The sequence below is a fragment of the Dendrobates tinctorius genome, unplaced genomic scaffold, assembly GCF_039654945.1.
Source record: "Dendrobates tinctorius isolate UK_male_01 unplaced genomic scaffold, ASM3965494v1 ptg000020l, whole genome shotgun sequence".
Classification (NCBI taxonomy): Eukaryota; Metazoa; Chordata; class Amphibia; order Anura; family Dendrobatidae; genus Dendrobates; species Dendrobates tinctorius.
Window position 1 is genome coordinate 35,468,566 of NW_027361688.1, and position 25,346 is coordinate 35,493,911.

A 25,346-nucleotide genomic window follows, 5' to 3' on the forward strand; every position below is an offset into this window, starting at 1 on the left:
ATCTGAAATGGTGTGGTGGAAATTGGGGTAATATTTTTGGTATTGATGTTCGCTGTGTAATGTCAACTGACATCAAGCCCAGGGGTTAGTAATGGAGAGGTGTCTATCAGACACCCCCATTACTAACCCAGTAATCCAAAAAATAAAACCCACACAAAGAAAAAAAAAATACATCATTTGAATACAGACTCCCACATACTATCCCTTGTTCACCAATTTATTATGAAAAATGTTCTCACAAAGCCGCTCCGAGGTAGTCCACGTCGCCCGAGCTGTATTCAAGGGAACACCATTTTTTAAAGTTATTTATTTATTTAGTTCCCAGCAGCGACCTGAGAGTCAGAGATGCATCCAGGTGTCTTCCTCATGCTATTCCCATTCAATCTGAGTGCTGTTTCAAATCCATTTTAGCGATTTTCCTGCCTCCCCAGCCCTCCTGATAGGGTCTTGTGCTCAAGTTTCTCGTTGACTTACATTATACTCATTATTCGAATCGAGCTCATCCGAGCATCCGACCTGCTCGATTCCAGTACTGACCACGCGAGCATTTTAACGCTTGATTATCACTAGAGTTGAGCGAAACGGGTCGAAAAAATTCAAAAGTCGCCGAATTTTGGCAAAGTCGGGTTTCATGAAACGAAACCCGACCCTAGGATGAGGTCGGCCACGAGGTCGGCGACTTACGCGCCAAAGTCGCGTTTCAAAAGTTTGTTTTGCGCTCTTTTTCAGCCAATCAGGATCCACGGACACTGTGGGCAACGTGATGACCTAGGCACGGGTCACCACCATCTTTCAGAAGGGCATGCAAGTGATTGGCTTGCTTTGGTGGGCGTCACAGGGGATATAAAAGGGCGTGCACGCCGACCGCCATCTTACTTCTGCCGATCTTAGTATAGGGAGAGGTTGCTGCTGATTCTGTAGGGAGAGCGTTAGGCAGGGAAGAAGACAAAAAAACTGCTTCTGCTGCTAGCGATTTGGCCTGCACAACACACAAGTCACTGTGTCTGCAGTGCAAGGGGAGGCTATATTGTGGTGTATCAGTGGTGTTGGTTGTTGGGCTGCCTTTTAAGGCTTCCTGACACGCTGGCATTGCTGTTTACCCACTGCTCCGCAAACTGCTTTTTTAAAAGCAATCCAATCTCCCTTATCCTCTAGTCACTTTTGTCACAGCTGTGCCATCGAGCGTGTCACATAGCGCTCAGATATCAGTGGGCCTCACACAATCCACAAGTGTCCAGTGTCCAAAAGTGTATGCAGAGATTCAAAATCTCCATTATCCTCTCGTCACTTTGGTCACAGGCAGCTGTGCCATCGAGCGTGTCACATAGCGCTCAGATATCAGTGGGCCTCACACAATCCACAAGTGTCCAGTGTCCAAAAGTGTGCGCAGAGATTCAAAATCTCCATTATCCTCTCGTCACTTTGGTCACAGGCAGCTGTTCCATCGAGCGTGTCACATAGCGCTCAGATATCAGTGGGCCTCACACAATCCACAAGTGTCCAGTGTCCAAAAGTGTACGCAGAGATTCAAAATCTCCATTATCCTCTCGTCACTTTGGTCACAGGCAGCTGTGCCATCGAGCGTGTCACATAGCGCTCAGATATCAGTGGGCCTCACACAATCCACAAGTGTCCAGTGTCCAAAAGTGTACGCAGAGATTCAAAATCTCCATTATCCTCTCGTCACTTTGGTCACAGGCAGCTGTGCCATCGAGCGTGTCACATAGCGCTCAGATATCAGTGGGCCTCACACAATCTACAAGTGTCCAAAAGTGTGCGCAGAGATTCAAAATCTCCATTATCCTCTCGTCACTTTGGTCACAGGCAGCTGTGCCATCGAGCGTGTCACATAGCGCTCAGATATCAGTGGGCCTCACACAATCTACAAGTGTCCAGTGTCCAAAAGTGTACGCAGAGATTCAAAATCTCCATTATCCTCTCGTCACTTTGGTCACAGGCAGCTGTGCCATCGAGCGTGTCACATAGCGCTCAGATATCAGTGGGCCTCACACAATCCACAAGTGTCCAGTGTCCAAAAGTGTACGCAGAGATTCAAAATCTCCATTATCCTCTCGTCACTTTGGTCACAGGCAGCTGTGCCATCGAGCGTGTCACATAGCGCTCAGATATCAGTGGGCCTCACACAATCCACAAGTGTCCAGTGTCCAAAAGTGTACGCAGAGATTCAAAATCTCCATTATCCTCTCGTCACTTTGGTCACAGGCAGCTGTGCCATCGAGCGTGTCACATAGCGCTCAGATATCAGTGGGCCTCACACAATCTACAAGTGTCCAGTGTCCAAAAGTGTACGCAGAGATTCAAAATCTCCATTATCCTCTCGTCACTTTGGTCACAGGCATCTGTGCCATCGAGCGTGTCACATAGCGCTCAGATATCAGTGGGCCTCACACAATCCAAAAGTGTCCACTGTCCACAAGTGTGTGCAGAAATTCTAAATCTCCCCTGTCCTATAGACACCTTGTACCTTGTTTTACATTACTATATAGTTTGTTGGATTTTGTCTACATTTCTACCAAAAATGAGGAAGGCTGGTGGAAGAGGCCGTGGAATTGGGCGGGGGTTGGCAGCTGGTAATGATGGTGTTGGTGGTGGATCTGATGGTAGTGGCAAGAGCAAAATAGGACCGAATGCAGGAGGTGCTGACCCTGCGTCATCGTCTGGCTACATAAGGCCTCGAACGCTTAGTTTTCTAGGAGTTGGCAAACCGCTTTTAAAGGCAGAGCATCAGGAAAAAGTTTTGTCTTACCTTGCTGACTCAGCCTCCAGCTCTATCGCCTCCTCTTCTTCAGTTGTAAAAAGTAAAAGCACTGAGTCGTCATTGGAGGCTCATGTTCATGAACCACACCTTTCCTTGTGTCCTTCACCCCAACCAAGATTGAAGGATGACGCAGGCCATACTACTGATTACTCCATGGAGCTGTTTTCACATACCATGCCTGGATTATCAAGTCAAATGGTGAATTACCCAGGCCAAGATGAATCTGACATGGAGTGCACTGATGCACAGCCACTGATGGATGATTCTGCTGGTACATTCACTCAGAGCACTACATTGTCCTCGCAGTGTACAGAGCCAGATTTTGACCCTGATGAGACTCAGGTGCCCCTTCCCGCACACTATACCACCATACACGGTGACACAGAGAAAGGTGCACATGACATAGAAGAGGAGGTGATGGATGACCCAGTTGTTGACCCAGATTGGCATCCATTGGGGGAAGAGGGTGCTGCTTCCAATAGCTCAGATGAGGAGCATCCACAGCAGACATCGACATCGCAACAGCTGTTATCTGGCAGGCCCGGAGCACTCCAAAGACAGGTTCCAAACATCAAAAGAGTTGCTGGACAGCTTGTCCAGAGGGTCAAAAGATCACAGCGTGCTAGGCCGCAAAATGACTGCCAAAGTAGGAAGAGTGCAGTGTGGCACTTTTTTGAACAAAATCCTCATGATCAGGCCAAGGTTATCTGTAAGAAGTGCGCAAAGACCTTTAGCCGAGGGAAAAACCTGAAAAATTTGAATACCAGTTGCATGCTTAGACATTTAACCAGCATGCACTTGCAAGCGTGGACACAACACCAAACCTCAAGTGCCACATGTGCAACTGATCACAACGAAGGTAGTCAGCAACGCTACATTGTTTCCCCCACTGTAAGCCCACCGGTTAGCACAGCAGCAAATGTTGAGGTGTCGTTGCAAGGCCACAGCAGTCAGGGAATCCCATTGTTATATCAACGAAATACTGATTCTAGGCCATCAGAAAGAACACCAACTCCATCACCATCATCAACCCTCTCTCAGTCCGCCCTGTCCACCGCTACTTCCACCATATGCAGCTCTCAAGTCCAGCTCACCCTCCCAGACACTATGAGTAGGTCAAGAAAGTACTCAGTCTCTCATCCGCGTACACTGGGTTTGAACGCCCACATTGCCAAACTAATCTCGTTTGAGATGATGCCCTTTCGGTTGGTGGAAAGCACAGCTTTCCGCGAACTCATGGCCTATGCAGTAACACGCTATGACCTACCCAGTCGCCACTTCTTCTCTCGCAAAGCCATCCCAGCCCTCCACCATCATGTGAAAGACCGCATTGTCCATGCACTCAAGCAGTCAGTGAGCGGAAAGGTGCACCTCACAACTGATGCATGGTCCAGTCGGCATGGCCAGGGCCGTTACGTGTCCATCACTGCGCACTGGGTTAATGTGGTGGATGCAGGGTCCACAGGGGACAGCGGTGGTGGGACAGTGCTGCCTAGCCCACGGTATAGGAAACAGTTGGCTGTAGGCGTTCGACCCTCCTCCTCCTCCTCCTCCTCCACCAGAAGCGAAAGCTCGTCCACAGAGCGCAGTCGTACGAGCACTCCATCTGCAGCTGCCACTGTTGCACACGATGTGTCCCCCTATCGAGCAGCTAGTGGAAAGCGTCAGCAGGCTGTGTTGCAGATGATGTGTTTGGGCGACAGACACACCGCCGAGGTGCTGGCCGAGTACTTGAAGCGACAAACTGAGTCATGGCTGGGCAGTGTACATCTTGAGGCAGGCAAGGTAGTTAGTGATAACGGCCGTAATTTTGTGGCAGCCATAGCCCTTTCAAAACTCAGCCACATACCTTGCTTGGCTCACACCTTGAACCTGGTGGTGCAGTGCTTCCTCAAAAATTATCCGGAGTTAACAGCCCTGCTCCAGAAGGTGCGAAGACTGTGCGCGCACATCCGCCGGTCGCCTGTACACTCCGTTCGTATGCAGAAGCTGCAGCGATTGCTCCACCTTCCCAACCACCGCCTCATTATCGACATTGCAACAAGGTGGAACTCCACCCTGCACATGGTGGAGCGGCTGTGCGAGCAGAGGCAGGCCATAATGCATTTGTGGGAGGATACACGGCCAGGCACTTTGAGAGCAGACATGGAGTTGACAGGCATGCAGTGGTCGAAGCTGAAAGACCTTTGTAAAGTCCTTCAGTGTTTTGAGGAATGCACACCTGCTGGTAAGCGCAGACGACGCCATCCTAAGCATGAGCATCCCACTTATGCGTCTGCTCATGCAAACTTTGACGCACCTTAAGGAGCAGGCGTCTGCAGCCAATGTTGATGAGGAGGAAGAGGAGGAGGGAATCCTTGATGACATTCAGCCATTGTCTGCTCAGGGACCTCTCCTGGACGAGGTGGAGGAAGAAGAGGAGGAGGAGGAGGAGGATGATGGGGATGATTACTTAGGGGAGGAGGATGCATCTCGTGGGGCAAGTGAAAATGTTGGCGTGGCAAGGTCTGGTACAGGGTTTGTGCGTGATTGGAGGGATGTGGATTTGCCAGAAAGTGCTCCTCCACCCAGCACTCGCAGTGCATCATTGACACCGGGAACATTGGCCCACATGTCAGATTATGCCTTGCGGATCCTAAAAAGGGACCCCCGCATTGCCAAAATGATGAACGATGACGACTACTGGTTGGCCAGCATCCTGGATCCACGCTATAAAGGCAAATTACAAAACATCATGCCACAGGAGAACCTTGACCTAATATTGGCTAATAAACAAGCAACTCTGGTAAATCGGTTGCTTGAGGCATTCCCAGCACACAGCAGCGGTGATGGTTCTCACACGAGCCGTACGGGCCGGGGGCAGCTTGGCAGAGGTGTTCGTGGTGCACACAGCAGAAGTGGCGTTGGAGACAGGGGTTTCATGACAATGTTGTGGACTGATTTTTCAAATACCGCTCACACAACTGGTAATACTGCATCGATGGAAAGTGACAGGAGACAGCAGTTGTCAACTATGGTTACAAACTACTTTTCCTCCCATATCGATGTTCTCCCACACAGGTCATTCCCCTTTGACTATTGGGCCGCTAAACTGGACACCTGGCCTGAATTGGCCCAATATGCCTTACAGGAGCTCGCTTGCCCAGCTGCAAGTGTGCTATCGGAAAGAGTCTTCAGTGCAGCTGGATCAATCCTGACAGAAAAAAGGACCCGTCTGTCAACCCAAAATGTGGATGATCTAACCTTCATTAAAATGAACCACGCATGGGTTTCCAAGGATTTTGTCCCACCTTCCCCTGATGACACATAGGGTGACAGAAAAATGGCTTGCTTTGGTCCACCTCTTCCTGTTACTTCACCTATTTCGCCTTTTGCATCAGCTGAATGTCCAACATCAACATATGCCACTTTCTAAAACTCCCTAACTGTGCTGCCTCCCCCCCCATGGCCGGGGTAACCACCTAGCGCACGACACCGTGCGAGTGCCGTTGCCCTGGACAGGTGGGTAGGCCGACTCTTGGGCGCGGGCACTGGCACAGGGTCCCTCATAGTGCAATCAAGTGTCTCTGACGGTGGTGGTGCACACCCGCCGTCAGACACACCGCTGTACTATGAGGGGCCCAGTGCCAGTACCGACGCCCAAGAGTGGGCCCCCCTTGCTTGGGCAGGGCCCCAGCATTTGCAATCTTTACCTCTCCCTGCTCCTCCGCTGTGTAATCTGGGCCGTCAAATCCATACTGTGCCTGACACCGTCTGAGCCTGCCTCCTGAGACATATATTTTGAATGTGTACGCTATCCATACATGTTATCCAGGGATACGGTACCCTTTCTAACCTTTGTGCAATGACGTGCAATCCATACTGGGCCTAACACCGTCTGAGCCTGCCTCATGCTGTATAGACATATATTTTGAATGTGTACGCTATCCATACATGTTATCCGGGGATACGGTACCCTTTCTAACCTTTGTGCAATGACGTGCAATCCATACTGGGCCTAACACCGTCTGAGCCTGCCTCATGCTGTATAGACATATATTTTGAATGTGTACGCTATCCATACATGTTATCCGGGGATACGGTACCCTTTCTAACCTTTGTGCAATAACGTGCAATCCATACTGGGCCTAACACCGTCTGAGCCTGCCTCATGCTGTATAGACATATATTTTGAATGTGTACGCTATCCATACATGTTATCCAGGGATACGGTACCCTTTCTAACCTTTGTGCAATGACGTGCAATCCATACTGGGCCCAACACCGTCTGAGCCTGCCTCATGCTGTATAGACATATATTTTGAATGTGTACGCTATCCATACATGTTATCCGGGGATACGGTACCCTTTCTAAGCTTTGTGCAATGACATGCAATCCATACTGGGCCTAACACCGTCTGAGCCTGCCTCATGCTGTATAGACATATATTTTGAATGTGTACGCTATCCATACATGTTATCCGGGGATACGGTACCCTTTCTAACCTTTGTGCAATGACGTGCAATCCATACTGGGCCTAACACCGTCTGAGCCTGCCTCATGCTGTATAGACATATATTTTGAATGTGTACGCTATCCATACATGTTATCCGGGGATACGGTACCCTTTCTAACCTTTGTGCAATGACGTGCAATCCATACTGGGCCTAACACCGTCTGAGCCTGCCTCATGCTGTATAGACATATATTTTGAATGTGTACGCTATCCATACATGTTATCCGGGGATACGGTACCCTTTCTAACCTTTGTGCAATGACGTGCAATCCATACTGGGCCTAACACCGTCTGAGCCTGCCTCATGCTGTATAGACATATATTTTGAATGTGTACGCTATCCATACATGTTATCCAGGGATACGGTACCCTTTCTAACCTTTGTGCAATCACGTGCAATCCATACTGGGCGTGAGAACGGCTGGCGAGCTGTTAAGCAAGCTACAGCACCTGTCCAGACAAGTACAGGGATTCCCTAGCGAGGAGACTTATTTGATTGTTTTCAATGTTGGGACAGCAATTTTTGGGGAGCACTATACTCTGGAGAATGATAGATGGGGCCCACCATACACTGGAACATTCCAAAGGTGGACATCAGACACTGGAGCAGCATTTACAGGGCCCATTATACACTAGAGCATTAGAAATGGGGCCCATTATGTTTGGAGCATTATTTGGGCCCATAAGACAGTGGAGCTTCATCCATGGGGACCAACATATACTGTAGCATTATGTGGAGCTCATCATATACTGTTTCAAACATTATATGGGACCAATGATTCTGTATGGAGAAATAGATGGGCCTCGTCATGAGATGTAAAAAGTGAGGTATTTTTCATTGTACTATACCGCTATTTATCTGCCGTATCGGAGCATGATGAGTTGTGGTATGTGTTAAAGGGGCGCTCTTTCGCCCAGGGCACATGAAAACCTGCAGCCAGCCCTCCCCCCCCACAACTTTAGCCAAATAACCCCCATTTTTCAGTGCGTAACTTATATTATGAAGTTAATTAAGGTTGACAAGCTTAAGTAAGAAGAATTGATGCTTTTGGCATTCAAATGGGCACTATTGGTGTGTTTCCTGTCCTCCTCTCACTGCCGACTTTTATTCCCCATTGACTTACATTGGGTTTCGTGTTTCGGGACGACCCCGACTTTTCCCTATAATCGGACGATCTTGCTCGACCCGACTTTTGGAAAAGTCGGGTTTCACGAAACGAAACGCGACCCTAAAAAACCAAAAGTCGCTCAACTCTAATTATCACTGATCCCCAAAAAGTTAATTTATCTGCTATAAAGCTAAGTTTTGGCAGCTGAGTAACGCAAGTAGGGATCAGCCTGATGGTAATCTGTGAAAATAAAGACAGAACAACTATAGGGCAACACCTGAGGGCCGCAAACCAGACACATCAAAGGATGGGAAGAGACCTATTCAGACTGTCTGAAGCTGGGAAGACGTGGGTCTGTGATGTACATTGTGTCTCCCACAAAAAAACATTGAGAGAAGTAGACTTCACCGGGTATAGTATGTGGTGATGGACAGAGAAGAAAACGGGCAGTGACACAAGTTGGTGCACTGCACGTCACCAGGGAACAGCTCAGTCTGTCTGTAAGAAAATAGAGATGAAGAAATCAATTTGCAGTACCCTGGTTCAGCAGCCAGGCCAGTATTCTATGGTCTCTTTCTTGGGAGCCCTCCGGACCATCTCCTACTTTCCGGAATATACGGCTCCTCTTTTGAATATAGGGTACATTATGTAGTGAATAACAGAAGAAAACCGGTAGTGACACAAGTTGGCGCACTGCACATTACCAAATTAGACCCATATCTGTCTGTAAAAAAATAAAGTAGAAATGAACAAATTGATTCTTAGATTCCTCGTTTAGCGACCAGATTAGTATTTCTTGGCTTCTGGACAAGAGTTTTCATGTCATGTTGGAGTTTTATCGGGACCCATTTACCTTCCGGACAATCCTCTGGCTGCACACCCTACATCTTTACATATCTATTTATTTATCTATGTATCTATCTATGGTATCCATTTATTTGTTGGCCCTTCCATCTAAATAGCCATCTATCTAAACCTCATCTTTACAGCTTACGAGTTACACATTTTTATTACTATGTACCCACATCTTATATATTTTTTCTTTCTGCCTCTGCACAGGGTAACACAGCTGGAATCCATTCCTCCTGAGCGCCGTACACGATGAATCTACAACTAATTACAGGTACGACTTAGTCCACTGGGAAAGGACGAAAACGAACCCTACAGTTTCCAAAACAGTGATAATGAATTTCGCGCTAATACTTGGATGGTTATTGAGATTTAATGTATAATGTGTCGAATATTTCTGTATTTACTTATTGGCCAAGTATATTAATGAGATAGATAATGGATCTTCTCTGTGTAGGATTGCTAGTTCTCTCATGGACGGCTTTATCGCAAGACATCAACCAGAGTGAATCTGAAGTTATCCTCAGTCTATACAGTAATTTTTCAATAAGTTGTTCCGCTGCCACGATCATCGCTTGGAAACATGACGATCAAGTCATTGACTCGCTGATGAAGTTCAACGGCGACACGTTCACTAATACCCTCATCCTTCAGAATGTGAACGGGCCGAACACCGGGCGGTACACCTGTGTGCACGACTCTTCCATCCAGTATGAGCCGCATGAGCTGCAATCTGTCTACATTTTTGTACCTGGTAAGAGGATTTCCATTGATGTGCACGCCAATGCTGATATCCTAACATGGTAATAAAATAGGACCATGGTCAAACAGTTAGGCACCTAGCCAAAAGGTTACTGTCCGGTTTAGTTATCAACCACAATAGAACAAAGGGAGCACTGGTTACACAATTCCGTTGACTTCTATGAGTTCGTGGAAGCAGCAGTGTGGATGTGTCAATGAAGCAGTGGTTGGGGATGCACACTACTGCTACACTCACACATGGGAATTTGGGAGTCCTTTTCTCAAGATCCTTGAGGGTCTCAGCAATCATACATATCACTTCTCTAGATGTATTTTGTGGTACCAAACCATTCCAGTTTCCATCATACAGGATAGGGTATACCTTGCTGATCATTGTTGCCCTGACCACTGGGAACCCCAGCAATCCTCAGAATGCGGTTCTGGATCCCCAAAAAAGGGGCACTGCAACACCATCCTGAATGGAGCAGATGCTCTGTCCATTGTCTGTAACTGCTGTGGTACTCTGTACTCTCCGGAAGTCCCATAGACAATTGGTTTTAGGGTTCCAGCAGCAGTTAGACCACCAAATTATACCCCATCCTGTGATATGAGATAGAAGGGGGATAACTTGTGATTTTCTGAATAACCCTTTAAGATGTCATTTCTTCAACAGATAGTCGTTAGAGAACTTTTCCTTTTTTTTAAATGACCTCATTCCTTTTTCAGCAGTTTCTTGTATCATGTCTGTTTTATTTCTTTATCCCAAAGATCCAAATGTGGTGTTTTTGCCAATAAAAGAAAGCGATAAGTTCCTGTTTGTCCCCGTGAAGAGCAGAACCACCATCCCCTGCCGTGTCACCAACCCCAACATATCCGTGACACTTCACGAGAAGGATAATGACATTGAGATTCCATATCCTTACGACAGCAAGGAAGGTTTCACCGGCCATTTCGATGATACAAATTATTATTGTAAAGCTTCACTGGATGGCATTGATGTTCACTCGGATCTGTATCATATCTACAGCATACAATGTAAGAGCCATCATTATTCTCCCCCAAAAGATATGTCTTTAATATATTTATTACGAAGATATCAAAAATGCTAAATTCTTAGGGGTGCAACATTTCGACAGAAAAAAAAAGAAAGTACTACTTTGTTTTTGTTTTTTTATTTTTGCCCCACTAAGAAGTGACGTTGTTAGCACCAACGGAACGGGGCCAATGCAAGTGCGCCGTACTTCTAGCTGGGCTCCTCCAATCACCAGGTGATTGCCACTGTGTAGATGTCAACAGGCGCTGCAACGATGGCGCTGCATTGTGACCCCTCTGCCAGTCTGTGTACAGGGGAGAAGAAGACTCACTCAGATTAGATGAGTACAAACCTTCATTTTTTATTGCAGGAATTGCGGGGTTAGAGCATAAATAGCATTATTTCTTTTGGAGGGAGGAGTCAGAAGGCGGGATTACTGTTTAAGGTAGCACTAAGGAGGCATTATTTGTTTAAAGGGGGCACTCAATGGACATTATTACTTAGTTAGGGAGCGCAAAATTTGCTTTGCCCATGTAACCTGTGGAAGCGCCTTTGCAGCGCAAAACGATCGTCGCTGCTATCTCCTTTTTGCACCCGTTCTCCCGCTGATATGCTTTTACAATAAAGCCTTGACTACTCTACCCGGTGAGTGCCGCTCTTTTCTACTATTTTTGCTGTGTGGATTAGCTTATTTTCCATGAATGTGCACCTAAGGGTAAAGCCGTTGTATTGCCGGCTGCGTCTCTTTTATACACGTATGATGGTTCGGATGTGTGGACTACTGTGATGGTGCTCGCCTTCTATTTCTGGACTCTATATAACGAAGGGATTGCCCACACCTGTCCATGAAATAGCCTTGGAGTCAATTGTCCAATTTCTTTTGGTCCCTTTAAAAACATGGTGGCACATGTTAAGGAGCTGAAACTCCTAAACCCTTCATCCAATTTTAATGTGGATACCCTCAAATGAAAGCTGAAAGTCTGAACTTCAACTGCATCTGAGTTGTTTTGTTTAACCCCTTCACTACCAAGGGTGGTTTGCATGTTAACTCCCGGGCCAATTTTTACAATTCTGACCACTGTCCTTTTATGAGGCCATAACTATGGAACGCTTCCATGGATCCCGGTGATTCTGACAATGTTTTCTCGTGACATATTGTACTTCATGCTAGTGGTAAAATTTCATTCATATAACTTGCGTTTATTTGTGAAAAAAATGGAAATTTGGCGAAAATTTTGAAAATTTCGCAATTTTCCAACTTTGAATTTTTATGCTCTTAAATCACAGAGATACGGCACACAAAAAACTTAATAAGTAACATTTCCCACATGTTTACTTTACATCAGCACAATTTTGGAACCAATTTTTTTTTGTTAGGAAGTTATGAGGGTTAAAAGTTGACCAGCGATTTCTCATTTTTGCAACACCATTTTATTTTTACGGACCACATCACATTTGAAGCCACTTTGAGGGGTCTATATGATAGAAAATACCCAAAAGTGACACCATTCTAAAAACTGCACCCCTTAAGGTGCTCAAAACCACATTCAAGGAGTTTATTAACCCTTCAGGTGCGTCACAGGAATTTTTTGAATATTTAAAAAAAAAATGAACATTTAACTTTTTTTCACAAAAAAAATACTTCAGGTTCAATTTTTTTTATTTTACCAAGGGTAACAGGAGAAATTGGACTGCAAAAATTATTGTGCAATTTGTCCTGAGTACGCTGATACCTGATATGTGGGGGGGAACCACTGTTTCGGCGCATGGCAGAGCTCAGAAGGGAAGGAGCGCCGTTTGAGTTTTACAGTGCAAAATTGGCTGGAATTCAGATCGGACGCCATGTCACGTTTGGAGAGCCCCTGATGTACCTAAACAGTGGAAACCCCCTACAAGTTAACCCATTTTGGAAACTAGACCCCCAAGGAACTTATCTAGATATGTGGTGAGAACTTTGAACCCACAAGGGCTTCACAGAAGTTTATAACGTACAGCCGTACAATTAAAAAATCATATTTTTTTAAAATGATCTTTTCACCCCCAATTTTTATTTTCCCAAGAGTAACAGGACCCTAAAAGTTATTGTGCAATTTGTCCTGAGTACGCTGATACCCCACATGTGGCGGTAAACCACTATTTGGGCGCATGGCAGAGCTCGGAAGGGAAGCAGCGCCATTTGTCTTTTTTGGCTGGAATTGAGATCGGACATCATGTCGCGTTTGGAAAACCCCTGATGTACCTAAACAGTGGAAATCCCCCACAAATGACACCATTTTGGAAACTAGACCCCCTAAGGAACTTATCTAGATGTGTGGTGAGAACTTTGACCCCCAAGTGCTTCACAGAAGTTTATAACGCCCAGGCGTGAAAATAAAAAAAACATTTTTCCCACAAAAATGATATTTTTGCCCCCAATTTTTTATTTTCCTAAGGGCAACAGGAGAAATAGGACCCCAAAAGTTGTTTTGCAATTTGTCCTGAGTAGGCCGATACCCTACATGTGGGGGTAAAACACTGTTTGGGCGCATGGCAGAGCTTGGAAGGGAAGGAGCACCATTTGACTTTTTCAACGCAGAATTGGCTGGAATTGAGATCAGACGCCATGTTGCGTTTGGAGAGCACCTGATGTGCGCAAATAGTGGAAACCCCCAATTCTAACTCCAACCTGAACCCCAACACACCCCTAACCCTAATCTCAGCCCTAACCCTAACCCTAGCCCTAGCCCTAGCCCTAATGGGAAAATGGAAATAAATACATTTTTTTAATATTATTATTTTTCCCTAACTAAGGGGGTGATAACGGGGGGTTTGATTTACTATTTATGGCGGTTTTTATATTTGGCAGCTGTCACACGCTAAAAGACGCTTTTTATTGTAAAAATAGTTTTTGCATCACCACATATTGAGAGCTATAATTTTTTCATATTTTGACCCACCGAGTCATGTGAGGTCTTATTTTTTGCGGGACGAGTTGACGTTTTTATTGGTACCATGTTCGGGCATGTGACATTTTTTGATCGCTTTTTATTTCGTTTTTTGGGACACAGAATTTACAAAAACCAGCGTTTCATGAATTTCTTTTGGGGGGTGCGTTTACGCCATTCCACGTGCGATAAAATTGATAAAGCGGTTTTATTCTTTGGGTCAGTACGGTTACATCGATACCTCATTTAGGTCGTTTTTTTTATGTTTTGTCGGTTTTATGCAATGAAAACTATTTTATATAAAAAAATAATTATTTTTGCATCGCTTTATTCTAGGAGCTATAACTTTTTTATTTTTTTGCTGATGATGCTGTGTGGTGGCTCATTTTTTGCAGGACAAGATGACGTTTTCAGCGGTACCATGGATATTTATATGCGTCTTTTTGATCGCGCGTTATTGCACTTTTTGTTCGGCAGTATGATAATAAATCATTATTTTTTGCTTCGTTTTTTATTTTTATTTTTTAAGGGGTTCGCTTAAGGGGTTAACTAATGGGACAGTTTTATAGGGCGGGTCGCTACGGACGCAGCGATACAAAATATGTGTACTTTTATTGTTTTGTTTTTTTTTTATTTCCAAAAAATGAATTTATTGGGGATTTTTTATTTTTTTTTTAATTTATTTAGCGATTTTTTTAAAATTATTTTTTCACCTTTTTTTTTCTTTTTTTACTTTATTAGGTTGTCCCAGGGGGGACATAACTGTCATGTGACAGATCGCTGATCTGTCACATCACAGATCGCTGTGACAGATCAGCGATCTGTCACAGGCACTGCACAAGGCTTCCTCATGCCTGTGCTCTGCGGGCAGTGAGGAAGCCAGCTTCCTGCAGGCCCCCGGAGGTCCCCGCCGCCATATTGGATCCGGGGACCTGCAGGAAAGGAGTCCCCCGCAGCAGCGCTGCACATTGCGCTGCTGTGGGGGGCTCAGGGAAGCACAGAGGGAGCCCCCTCCCTGCCGATGCTTCCCTTTAACCCCCGGTACACCGCGATCGTGTTTGATCACGGTGTACAAGGGGTTAACGTGTCAGGGGCGGTCCGTGACCGCCCCTCACACATTGTGCCGGGTGTCAGCTATGATAATTAGCTGACACCCGGCCGCGATAAGCAGCGCTCACCACGTGGTCGCCGCTTATCGCTATGACGTAATATTCCGTCCATGGTAATTAGGGCCTAGGGCACATGGACGGAATATTACATCCAATGAAGGAAAGGGGTTAAAATTCATTGTGGTAATGTCTAGAACCAACATTAGAAAAATGTTGTCTCTGTCCAAATATATATGGACCTAACTGTGTGCACAATGTACACAGAAACCTGCCAATCAGTGGTGTGGGCGGGGTTATACAGAACTCAGCCTTTGAGCACTGCTAGATCTGCAGCAGAGAAAACAGTGATTTTATTAAAATGACAGCCTACAGCAAAACAAGTGAAATAACGCTGGAATCAAGGGCTCTGCCCCTACATCATGCTGTTCTCAGATAACATTGAAAAAGGCCTGCTGACAGATTCCCTTTAGCAAAATTAATCTATATTTATATATTGGCAAGTAGCAAAGTAATCAACAATTTAAAAAAAATAGGTAAAACATCATCATGTAATTTTTTTATCTAAAAGTTAATTCCTTCCATAAAATATCTTTGTAGCCATTGGAGCTGTATGTTTCTGATACAAAACCAACTCTGATGCACAACAGATCTAATATATAAAATATTGTTTTTCTCCAATCACCACTAGAGGGAGCTTCAGTGCTAAGGGGACCATGTTATTATTGAGCTCAGTGTATGACAGTGTGCAGGAAGCTCACTTGCTCCATTTAGTGGTGAATGAATGTACTGTAAATTTTAGTGCTGAAATGTGTATTTTGGTCCTATACATTTTGATTTTGTGTTCGACGGTGTCTATTATAAAGTTTTTTCAAGTCAGTCTTTTTTTTCTTCTTTCTTTAGTGTCAGAAGAACTCAACCTGAATGTGAAAGCCTCAAACAGTATAGTAAAGAAGGGAGAAAATATCACCATTTTCTGCACAGTGGTTGAAAATGAAATTATAAACTTTACCTGGTACTTCCCAGGTATCCAGGTGCGTATAATCACATCAACACTTCAGTCTGCACAGAATAATTTTGAATATTACTTAAAATGGAACACCTAGAGTTCTGTACTAATTAGTTTTTTACTTCGTCTTTTCCATTTTTCTGGTACAGAGTCTCAATCTTATATGTAGAGATGGACTCATTAACATCGGCTTATATCTGATATTAAATTCCTCCCAAAGTGATAAACTTCTAACTATCTGCAGCATCCACTAGAGGGAGCTAGAGAATGTAAATTTAAAGGGAATCTGTCAGCAGGTTTTCACAATGTAATCCGACATCAGAGTGAGGTAGAGGCAGAGACCCTGATTCCAGTGATGTACGACTTAGTTTACTGGGTTTAGCAGTTGTGGTAGAATCACAGTTTTCTCAGCTGTATATCTAACAGAGCTCGAATGCTGAGCCCTGTATAACCCCACCCACAACACTGATTGGCAGCTTTCTGTGTACACTGTATATTGACAGAAAGCTACTAATCAGTAGTGGGGGGTGAGATTCGACCAGGAGGCACAAGACACCTTTTCCTGCAGTGATAATCTCCTGCTGATAAAACACTGAAGGTATTGAAACAGCAAAACACAGCCCAGTAAGTGACACGTCACTGGAATCAGGCTGTCTGCCCCTACATCATGCTACTCTCGGATTACATAGCAAAAACCTGATGACAGATTCCCTTTAATGAAAGAATGACATGCAATAGGCTTCGTGCAAACAACCTTTAATGTGACTTTTAAGGCTATGGTGGAAATGTATTATTATTTTTGAGCAGAAACAAAAAAATTAATTTTGGTGTTGAAAGCCAAAGGTGGATTTGCAGAGTAAAATTTAGATTTTTAGGAGCTAAACAGTAACAATGCAGTGACATGACAAGGATCTGCATAACTAATCATATGCTGTAGAGTTGCAAGTCAGATTTATGTATGAGATATAGAATATGATAGTCTATAAAATGATCGTAGTCTCACGTTCAGTGCAGTAGTGGATGGTGAGATACGGAGCCTAGAAGTTACCCTTTTGCTCGTCTCTGTATATCCCAAATGTATTGTGCATGCATTATGTGATTATTATTTCTCCCCCTAAGCCATGACGGCCTCGTCTTTGGGATACTACACTTCTTTTTCCGATTACAGACCCAGAGGCCGCATACGATTGTAAATATCATGGGCGTGAGATCCGTCACTTCCCTTCTGACTCTACTAAAAGCCAATTTGGAGGACGCGGGTAATTACACCTGTATGGTGGAGGAGACGATACAAGGAAACTATGAAATACAAAGTGTGTCCGTAGACGTTATTGGTATGGAATACTTTCTTGCAGTTCATCTATTTTTGTAATACATTTAAAAGGACCTTGCCAGCACGTTTTTATATATGAAAGCACTAGTATGGCTGTGCAGGTGCTTTTCCTTCAATTAAAATGATATTTTTTGTAGAGATCCTAGGTGTCAGTCATTAGAAATTTCGAAGTCATAGGAAAATAAGGCTGAAAGTGTGGCGGGGGATACCTTGTCATGGCAAGTTTAATATTAATTCTTCATAAGGCTGAAAGTGTGGCGGGGGATACCTTGTCATGGCAAGTTTAATATTAATTCTTCATAGGGCTTAAAGTGTGGCGGGGGATACCTTGTCATGGCAAGTTTAATATTAATTCTTCATAGGGCTTAAAGTGTGGCGGGGGATACCTTGTCATGGCAAGTTTAATATTAATTCTTCATAAGGATGAAAGTGTGGTGGGGGATACCTTGTCATGGCAAGTTTAATATTAATTCTTCAAAAGGATAGACAACTGTCTACGTCCTGATCCACATGACCATTCGTCATCTAACCCAGAAGCCAAAGAGACATGGTCACACTTATTTTGGCATTTTATTTTCAAAACATTCTAATATTACAAGTTTGCAACCAAGATATAAAGAAGTTAGCTCAAAGTTTCCAGCCTTCCAAGGTCTATCAGTTAGTAAACCCTCAGATTTCATTCAGTTCCTCAGGGGCGGAGACAGACCATAAGTAGTGCCTATGTAATAAGCGTAGGTGGGCTCATTGTTCTTCACTTTCTAACATCTCCTTTGTAGCTCTCCCAATCAGCAGATAAAAAATGGATGGCACAATAGTATCATTGCATGCTAAAGAGCAAGTTTGTGAAATATTTTCTTATTTAGGTGGAGTGCTTTATTTGGGATATGAGCACCAAAGGCATAGCAATATGTCCAGCTTTGACATACATTCAGGAACCATATTTCTGGGACACCAAACTACCTCTAGCTGTCCAAACTCTTATTAGCGGTACTTATTCATGTCACTTGCCAACAATCATCATTTGTATCATGAGTAAATGCCGCTGATCTCCTGAATCTGTCATTGTGTTTCTTATTGTTCCTGAGCCTCTACTTCCACCGTGATATGGCAGTCTCTCCCCTGTATGTAAATCTAGTCTTGTTAGCCAAGAGGGTGTGGTGCTCAACCCCTCTCTGTGTTCATCTTATTTAAGACCACACCCAGTTGACTATAAAAGACTAGATTTGTTTACAGGGAAGAGGGAAGAAACAAGGAGAAATAAAAAACACCAACATTTACACCATATAAAACAACTACATATTATTGGCAAGTGACAAGTTCCAATCACTACTCTCCCAGTATACACGCCAATTTCTTCAGTCTAATAAGGTGTTTAAGATTTTATACTAAGAGACTAATGAGGCAGGACTAGTCCGATGGGACGTCTCTTCCTCCGGACTAGTCCTCAGATCTTCTAATCATGCCTCCCTGTGGATGACCGAAAGCCTGGGTGATCGACAGTCCTACCACAACAAGTATTGTATTCAGACAGTCATTCAGGGACCAGAAATGTGATATCAGAAGGTCCGAAGCAGGACTAGTTATTATGGGTAATAAATGTCTGTCCTGCCGGACTTATCCTGCCTCATAAAAGTTTGCGTTGCTGCAGGATAAAAGTACTTTCTTGACAGATTGATGCTCTATATTAACAAAGCAAACACTTTGTAAGAATAAAGGAATTGGCCAGCGTACCGCTATAGTAGCATTTAGGTACAGCCAGGGGACTTGAAAAGTTCCCATTATATGGAATGATATTGGTAGGAGAACCTAGTCATGCATTGACCTCTAGTTCCTTCCTACTCCTGCTCCCTCCCTTCTCCATAGAATCTTATGAGCACCAGGTGCCTGTCTCGGCCTCTAGCTCCTCCCTTCTCCATAGAATCTTATGAGTATCAGGTGATCAGGTGCCTGTGTTAGCCTCTAACTCCTCCCTACTCCTGCTCCCTCCCTTCTCCATAGAATCTTATGAGCACCAGGTGTCAGTGTCGGCCTCTAGCTCCTCCTTTCTCCATAGACTCTTATGAGCACAAGGTGCCTGTGTCGCCTCTAGCTCCTCCCTACTCCTGCTCCCTCCCTTCTCCATAGAATCTTATGAGCACCAGGTATCTGTGTCTGCCTCTAGCTCCTCCCCTCTCCATTGAATCTTATGAACACCAATTGTCATCTCCTATCTCAGTAATGGGAATATCTGTCTTCACTGAATATAGATTTTACCTTTGAAATTAGAGTGAAATTCAGTCCAGGGGGAGAAGGAAGTTGATTTCTGATGAGATATATTATAAAGTTGCTTATTGACATATGTACTATTGATTTCTGAAATAAAAATTGAAACGATGATTACACTTTAAAGTCCCACCCTGAAAATGCCCCCAGAACAGACACTTTGGGGTTATCTGTTCCTTTTGTTTGGTCTTTTTTCTGCAATTGTCATGCCAAAATCGGAACAGCTGAGGAAAGTTTGATCTTATGGTACAGCTTCCATCATTGTTCTCATAAGAACATGGTTGCAACTGCCTGGATAAATATCATTAATATTGCGGTGTTTAATTAATGTGAATTTGCTCGTCGATATAATGCCTCCTGGACCTTAACACTGAAATCCTTTGTATTTATTTCTCCGATTAGAAAAAGGTTTTGTGACACTCATCACCGAAGAAACAGAGATAACAGCCGACTTGCACCAAAGTATGACGCTTGAGGTACAAATTGAAGCTTATCCTCCACCTACCATCGAATGGCTAAAAAATGGCGCCTTGCTAACAGGAGACACCACGAGCCAAATTACAGTTGCAAATAAGAACACTTCTGAAAACAAGTACGGGTTTCCATATTCTTACTATTGTCTCGATCTCTAGATATGCTAATTGTCTCTTCAGAGAGGAAGAGGACATATTTCCCAGAGGAGGATTGCAAGGCTTAAAAGTCTGCTCACCTTAGCATGTCAAGCTTGACATGTCAATTTCCGCAAGGAGAAACATTAATCCTTAGATCTCTAAATATTAATATCAGTTTTCAATCCAGGCAGCGTCATTTCTGGCATGTGCTGGAATTGAGCAAATTAATATTGTACCCTGCTGCAAGTAAGTAAAAAGCAATAGTACATAAAAATAACATAGGGCACTTAGTAACACTGTTTTTGATTTTAAAAAATGTAAAAGCCATCCCACCACGACAAGGTGACCCCAAACCGGGATGGTCCTATACTGTCTCTAGTGTTAAAGCATCAATTAGTGTCAGCCGACCTCAATGTAGATGGGGGCAGAGGAGGATCTGGACCCGACTGTACGGACACCCACCTAGGGGGATCTACAGTACCAGGACCAAGGATATAGTCTATACACAATATATAGAGGTTGGGATACCTTTACTAACACAAGTAAATTAGCCAATTCTATAACATAGTTACCAATGTTGATATTGGCAAATATGGGATGTGTTAGCCCAACCTGGCCGGGGCCGCCCATTTGTGGGCTGAGTTTGTATAAACACAACCTGTTTTCGACTGTTGGTGTAAATGCTATATACTTATATTTCAAACAAATCTAGACCTCTTTTTTCAATAGACAACCCCTTTAATAATGGGACCGGTACAGTGCTGTATAGGAAGAGCTCCCCCTGGTGTTAGTGGCAGGCACCTAAAATTTTATTAGTGAACTCTCTTGTTAAAATATATTATTATTGTATTATTTAGACGGATTTGGGAACTATTTTCATCTAAATGGCATCGAACAGTGGACATTCACCTGTCGCCAGGGTTCACAATACAAGCTGCGTACTTTGTTAAGCAGCTCTCTGAAACCTGATGAGGCTGGCGTATTTACTTTTATGTCCAAATGTCTCTTGAACCCTGTGGCGGATGTTTTTTAAGAAATGATACACAGCAAAATCTAGTGATTTTTCACCTTTGTGTTTTTATTTCAATCTCTCTGTATATATCATGGTATTTATTGGCAGTAAGACAAGGACTGACAGACTATATTTCCAGGTATGTCAGTGTTTTGAACATTGTGAGAGTGAAAGAAAAAGATGGCGGTAACTACACAATCCGGGTACATAACGAAGACGATGTTCAAACGATTTCTTTTGACCTTCAAATTAATGGTAAGCTTTTTATTATTTGTATTTTTTACTTTTTTTTTTTTTAATAAAATGGGTAAACCATTTGGATTCATGCCAATGGTGATCACTTGCAATTAGTAATTAATGTTGGGCACATATCGGCCAATCAAATATATGATACCGCCTTAATTTTCAAGTTAAAGAGGTTCTCCATTACTTAATTATTGTTGACCTATTCTTAGAATAGGTCATCACTGTCTGATGGGACAGGGTTCGTCTCCCGACACTCCCGCCAATCAGCTGCTTTCGGTGGCAGCGCCAGTTGAAAGTGCTCAAATGCGGAACTGCTCCATCTTCTGATAGTGGCCGCGGCCGGGTACTGCACATCCGCCTCTTGTTGATTTGAATAGAAGGCGGCTGTGCAGTACCCGGCCGAGGCCACTCCCAGATGATAGAGCAACTCTGAAATCAAGCCACTCCACCAACACCAAGAACAGTTTATCATCAGGGTTGCCAGATGTCAGACCTCGTCCTATCAAACATGATGACTTATCCTAAGGACACCGCATCTGGAGGCACGTTTGCCCCTCTCCTTTATTCTGACAAGCTCATTACCTTAGAGAGATCATTCTCCTCATAACTGAAGAAGGTCACATTGACTGAAACGTCTTTTTTCGTGTACTACAATAAACCTACTTGCAAATACCTTTAAGTTGAGTGCTAGGTTTATATTTGTTGTTGTTATCCTAAGGATAGGTCATCAATGATAAAGTAATGGACAACCTCTTTAACTCCTTTAAAGTTCTGCAGATTTTGCCTTTCAGGATGCTGCATTTTTGTGTTTTTTTTTTCTTAAACTGTACTTTACATACTCTCCCAGGGTCCAGTGCTAGTTCACTGCCGCTGCTCCCTGTATTTGTTATTTTCTGTAGAATATTTTGCAACTGCACTTCGACAACACTGCAGCCAATCAATGATCTCAGCAGTTCTGAGCGGCTCATGCCATCAAATCGGGCCAAGCCACTTAGCTCAGTTGTTGGCTGCAGCTTGGTTGACATTATGTCAGTGCTGTGGACAATAGCAGACAGTCGGAGCAGTGGCAGAGACCCCAAGTTGGACCTGGGAAGGGTAAGTAAAGAGAATTTTGTGTTGTTGCTTTTTTTTAATAAACTATATTTGGAAAGAGGGTTTTTCCAAAACAAAAAAATAACATCGTTAAGTGTCAGGTTATATACAGCAAGAATAATACCATATTAATAAAAAGGCATGAAAAAACACTTAACACAGCAATGTGCATGACAAAAAGAAAAAAAGAAAGAAAAAAAAAGAAAGGTACTCAGACATAGAAAAAGAGAATAATGAAAGAGATTCCTAAACAACTCCATTTATGTTTCGTTGTGATTGCTGCTTGGACTGATAACCAACAGGTGCATATGCAAAGTTTTGAAAAATGTAGCAGGTCATCCACTTGTATATTGTAAAATCTTATTTTGGTATCATTAAAAGCTTATTCATTCTGTCCAAACACTCATCTGTGACGCATTTCAAGCGCAGATACCACCCTTAACCATAGAGATCACACAGACATCCTGACCAGAAAATTTAAAATCATGACAGGCCAATCACATGTATTATACAAATTTAACATGCAAATTTCAAAATTCAGTAATTTATACCATTAGGTTGTGTATAAACGGTGTGACTGTGGGATAGCAGATGTGCACCTATACTGACTCCCAGGCTAGGGGTCACTGGCTATCTGTGTCCCAGGATTACCCCTGAAGGTGGAGATGCCTGGGCCTCATTCCTTACTATGCTCCTAAGTAGCACAGTGTTTGGGGAAATACAAAATAAGACAGACAGGGCAGAAATGGAAGCAAAATCACACAACACTCTCTCATGGAACTACACAAAGGAATATAAAGTGTAGAGCCCAAGAGGCAACAAGCTGAGTCCAGCAAAGATTTAACTTTTTCTAACCTGCCTAGGAGCTGAAGCTCTAGAAGTTAATGTCCGAGTCACTCTGTGCTGACTACAGCTATCTATGGAGTTGTAGGAGGGTGGACTAATACGTGGACCAGTCTGGGTGTAAAGGGACAAATGTATATGTGCTATGTAACATGTTTTACTGTAACATATAGGTACGTGAAGGACAAAGAAGGGATTAGCTAGAGACAGTGGAGTACAGAGCTTGGCCACTAGGGGGAGACACAGTACAGAGAGAGAAAAGGTCTTAACAACAGCTAATGCTAGGAAAAGCCAAGTCATGGTGTGGGCGGAGCTAGTGGAACAGGAGAAGGGGATTTCCAGGCTGAAGGGATAAAAAGGGGAGGTTCCGAGACCTAGAGAAGAGTTTGGGAGGAGACAGAGGGAAGAAGAGCTCAGGAAGAGACAGAGGAGAGAGACAGAGAAGAAGAAAGAGAGAGAGAACACAGAAAGGGGGGTAGCCTCAGAAGACAGCGGAAGAGACAGAGAGCGTGGGGTACCGGACTGCTGGGGAGCTGGGCACTGAAGCGAAGTAGGTGTGGCAGCGGGTGGACGGGCCGAGTAGGTGATCGCTGTGGCTGTGGGCCTAATGCAGCCACAGTGAGAGAGTCTGAAACGACGTTGCACTGGGGAACCAGAGGAGGAAAGGAAGAGACGTGTTTACGTGTACCCAGGCAGGTGTGTAGGAGCTGTCCGGAACTGCTGATGCTGGAAAAGGAACCTAAATAAAAGAAACTGTTTGAATGTCTATGGGCTCTGGACTCCAGTCTTTGGGAACACACTTCGGCCGTTGTAAGGTACGGAGCGTGCTGTAGGGACCACCCCCCTGGTCTTCACACGATCCTACAGAGTCACAAGGAGCAGTGTCTGGATCTGTGGAATCCACAGACCCTGGCGCCACCATGACAGTGGGAGATGTTTGAGAAAACCTCCTTGTGACAGACTAAGGGATTAATCTGGGCCAGAAATGCGTCAGAGATGAGTGCTTGGACAGCATGAAAAAGCTTTTAATGAGACCGAAATAAAGAAGCGCCACATTTTAAAAAAGACATCAACAAACTGGAGCAAGTTCAGAAACGAGCGACCAGAATGGTGACCGGTCTGCAAACCCTGTCTTTTGAGGAAAGCTTGCAGGATTTGGGAATGTTTAGCTTGTAGAAGAGAAGACTGAGAGGAGACTTAATAGCTGTCTACAAATATCTCAAGGGCTGTAACATTGTAGAAGGATCAACTTTATTCTCATTTGCACAAGGAAAGACTAGAAGCAATGGGATGAAACTGAATGGGAGGAGACACAGATTAGATATTAGAAAAAACTTTTTGACAGTTAGTGTGATCAATGAGTGGAACAAGCTGCCACGAGAAGTGGTGAGTTCTCCTTCAATAGAAGTCTTCACACAGAGGCTGGACAGACATCTGTCTGGGATGATTTAGCGAATCCTGCATTGAGCAGGGGGTTGGACCAGATGGCCCAGAAGGTCCCTTCCAACTCTATGATTCTATGATTCTATAAGTGATTTTACAATATACAAGTGGATGACCTGCTACATTTTTCAAAACTTTGTATATACACCTGTTGGTCAGCAGATCAAGCAGCAACCACAACTAGACGCAAATAGAGTTGTTCAAAGGCACGTGATGAGTTCAGGAATCTTTTTCCAATATTCACTTTTCATTGACTCATCCTTGAACCACATGTCGTAAACAATGCAAATTTGCCTTTTGTTGATGGAACCAATTTTGATCTCCATATCATATTAACCCCTTTCCTGCAATGGACGTAATATTCCGTCCATGGGACCTGGGACCTAAGTCCCATGGACAGAATATTACGTCATAGCGATCAGCGTCGCCCACGTGGTGAGCGCCGCTGATCGCGGCCG

At 44.0% G+C, this 25,346-nt stretch overlaps 1 protein-coding gene across 1 annotated transcript in view; it reads left to right on the plus strand.

Moving 5' to 3' along the window:
- The window catches only part of PDGFRB (platelet derived growth factor receptor beta), a 173,448-nt gene that overhangs the window by 62,633 nt on the left and 85,469 nt on the right, over positions 1-25,346 (plus strand). The window contains exons 2-8 of the mRNA XM_073567994.1: positions 9,444-9,507; positions 9,691-9,987; positions 10,743-11,009; positions 15,941-16,071; positions 17,215-17,380; positions 20,044-20,233; positions 21,404-21,519. Of these exons, the coding sequence (XP_073424095.1) occupies positions 9,486-9,507; positions 9,691-9,987; positions 10,743-11,009; positions 15,941-16,071; positions 17,215-17,380; positions 20,044-20,233; positions 21,404-21,519 (1,189 nt within the window). The 5' untranslated portion in view covers positions 9,444-9,485. The remainder of the gene's footprint in view (positions 1-9,443; positions 9,508-9,690; positions 9,988-10,742; positions 11,010-15,940; positions 16,072-17,214; positions 17,381-20,043; positions 20,234-21,403; positions 21,520-25,346) is intronic.